The sequence below is a fragment of the Apis dorsata genome, unplaced genomic scaffold, assembly GCF_000469605.1.
Source record: "Apis dorsata unplaced genomic scaffold, Apis dorsata 1.3 scaffold_127, whole genome shotgun sequence".
Taxonomy (NCBI): Eukaryota; Metazoa; Arthropoda; class Insecta; order Hymenoptera; family Apidae; genus Apis; species Apis dorsata.
Genome location: NW_006263420.1, coordinates 896,744 through 899,754, shown reverse-complemented (window position 1 = coordinate 899,754; position 3,011 = coordinate 896,744). Strand labels below are relative to the sequence as shown.

The 3,011-nt window shown below is 45.5% G+C and overlaps 1 protein-coding gene across 1 annotated transcript in view; it reads right to left on the bottom strand.

Moving 5' to 3' along the window:
- Nucleotides 1-3,011, bottom strand: part of LOC102677291 — a 7,284-nt gene that overhangs the window by 1,574 nt on the left and 2,699 nt on the right. Inside the window, 4 exon segments of the mRNA XM_031509133.1 lie at nucleotides 3-1,049; nucleotides 1,607-1,758; nucleotides 1,864-2,002; nucleotides 2,444-2,670. Coding sequence (XP_031364993.1) covers nucleotides 3-1,049; nucleotides 1,607-1,758; nucleotides 1,864-2,002; nucleotides 2,444-2,670 — 1,565 coding nt within the window.

Genomic DNA, 3,011 nt, shown 5'->3' with positions numbered 1-3,011 from the left:
GGCTCGGAGCCGGGATCGCTTTTCGCCTCCGACCGATTAGTTTTCGTGGATTCGTCGTCGCGGACGAGTTGCCCCGCGTTCTCCGATTTCTGCTTCCGATCCTCCACCACGTAATTATTAGCCATCAAATGCTCCCTCCAAGACTCTATCGACCAACCGCTCGTCCTCAACAATTCCCTCTGCTGCGTTTGACTGTCGTAGAACACTCTATAATTACTATGACTGTTGGCCACCTCGTAACTCGTGTGCTGCCTCGTGTCCCAAACCGATTGATCGGTCTCCGCCTTCTCCCTCAAACTCCGTTCCCTATTCTCCGACGACACGCTGTGATCGCCGTGGCTGTTGGCCACGGAATAATTGCCCATCTCTTCCCGATTCCCCTCCAAGTAATTCTTAACCGCCAATTCGGAGTACAACTCGGTGTACCTGGTGTGGCTGCTCGACTCTTTGTAAGCGTTACCGTGGCTGTTGGCGAGCGGATAGGTCGAGCTTAGATCGAACTCCTCTCGAGGCCCTCTCCTCGAGATCCCCCTCTTGGCGATGCTGTAGATCGAGGAATCGTCTTTGCCGTGGCTATCCGCGTCCTCCTCGTTCTCCTCGTCTACCTCCACGCCCCCCTCCGGATACGGAAGCTCCTTGGTTTCGTCCGGTATAACGCCGGGCTCGAGGCACGAGTCGTCTATCAGTATGTAACCGTCCAACACGTTCTCGTCCAGATCGATCCAATTCCTCGACCGATCGTTCCCCCCCCATTTCCGGACGCGCTCCGTCTCGTCCTCCTCGTCCATCCGTCTTCGTCTCTCGCGTGCCGAGGGGTCGTGCACGTGTATCTGTACGGGGCAGAGGACGTCGGTCCTTCCCTCGACGTCACAGGCGGCTGGTGGCGTGGTCGCGATCAGGGGCGCGGCCTCGTCCAATAGGGGTTCGCGGGATTCACGGTACCTGTAACCGGGACACGGGGTGTTCACTGGTGAATGCGAGAGGAGGTTGACGTAACCACCGGCGCCTCTGCCTATGAGCGATCAGGTGATCGTCCTTGCGCTTTCGTTCTGACCCATCGAATCCTGGCTCTCGTTCAACGTCTCGTTGCTCAGTCTCGTTCGGCTCAGGGTGCACACTATCTGAATCAATAGATCGATGTTTCGAATGTAAAATAATCTGACTCGCGCGATTTTATTTAATTTGTTGAGTATTCGTGTTTCTTTCTAAACGATAAGGGATCGTTTTCTTTTAGAATTTTTGGAACGCAGATTTTTCAGGAGAAGTTTTACTATTTTTTTAGCAATTTTTGATCGACGTGTTCGATAAGAGTCTTGGAATGACGGATGGATTTTAATTTGTTAATCGCGATTAATTGAACGCGTATGCAAATGAAAAAAAGTTGGTTACTTGATTGACTCTTTTTCACCCTTTATATTTCTTGGACCGTACGCGTCACCCGCTGTAGGATAGGAAATATTCACGACCCATCATCCGCAACTGAATATATATTAAATAAGTTTTATTTCGGGATACGATACGAGTTTGATATATTTCATTCCATTTATCATTTACGTTAAATTTATTATCTAATAACTCGTTCTGATCATCTTTGTCGATCATATACCTTCGGATGGATAACTTTGACATCGCGAAATTCCTCGGAGAAGGTCAAAATGTACACGGCGAATGCACCAGCGCACAGCCATTCCGTGATCGTGCTGGCCACGTGGAGCTCCCATCCGCCGTCCTCCCTGTACCATTTTCGAGGATTCGTGCCTGCGAAACGAAACGAAACGAACATCAAAATGCGAGACGAATTGAAGACGACGCGAGTGGGGGGACGCGAAGGGTGGAAGGAAAGAGGAAACGCAACGAACCAACCCTTGTAAGCCAAGCGTGCCAGCACACCGGTGATCAGAGTTACGACGAAACAAACGGTGCAAAAGGTTGACAATGCCGTTCGTATGTGAGCGAGTCTCAACGAACATCCGAGCGGATGAAGGTAGAACGTGCACACAGCCTGGAAATGAAGCGCGCGTCCAATTAGAACAACGTTAATAAGAAACAACGAGGGGGCAACGAGGGACGATATAAACCAAATTTCCAGGAAATTACGCAAATCATAGTTTTTTGTTACAATTACGCGACATTTCATTTCGCAATCGATCGACTAATTTTAACTCCCTGGTGTCTCTCTCTCTCTTTCTTTCGTAGCACGAAGAACTTGAGCGAATTCTTTTCTTTTTTTTTTTTTCTTTTGAAAGTGAGAGATTTCTAAAAAAAAAGAAAATCGAAAGTTTTTAGAAAGCCGAGTTACGTGGAACCAGAGTTACGTGAAATTTAAACTTATTGAATTTTTAGAGGAATTAAATAAGTACGTATGTTTTAAAGATACATACTCGTTTCACGATCGCAATTTTCTTTTCTTTTTATTTATAAAAGTAACATTTGTCTCGCATACCTGTGTCCAAAAATATGCGGTACCACCACCGAAGCAGAGCAGAGCGCCAATAAAGTGTACGACGAGAACGGAGGTCTCTTGAAAATTCGCTACGACCGATAGGCCAAAGGTCGATAATAGGCCAAAAATTAAAGCCCAGTGATTCCATTTCGGTAGGGAGGTTTGCAATCTAAAAGTGCTCGAACATTCTTTCACTTGGGAATACCTTATATAGACTACGAACGACACTGGAACAAAACAGAACGATTATCAATTAAAGCGTGATGCGTAAATTTTATTGTTATTAAAATTATTTTCATCTCATCTCAGTGATTATATCTTATCAATAAGATCGATTAAAATTATCTTTATAAATATCTTTATATATCAAGCAAAAATATCGATTCGAAACAGTTTTCGATGTTTGCGCAATATTTGTTTGAATAATGTTTTATCCTCTTCTTTAAATTCAGAAAAACAAATTTACAAGCGCGTCATTCTTCCTCGAAAGCAAATGCTGCTATTTTTGCCCGATGAAACTCTCGCTTATTTCCAGTAGAACGTAAATCGAGGTCACTGTACTACGTGC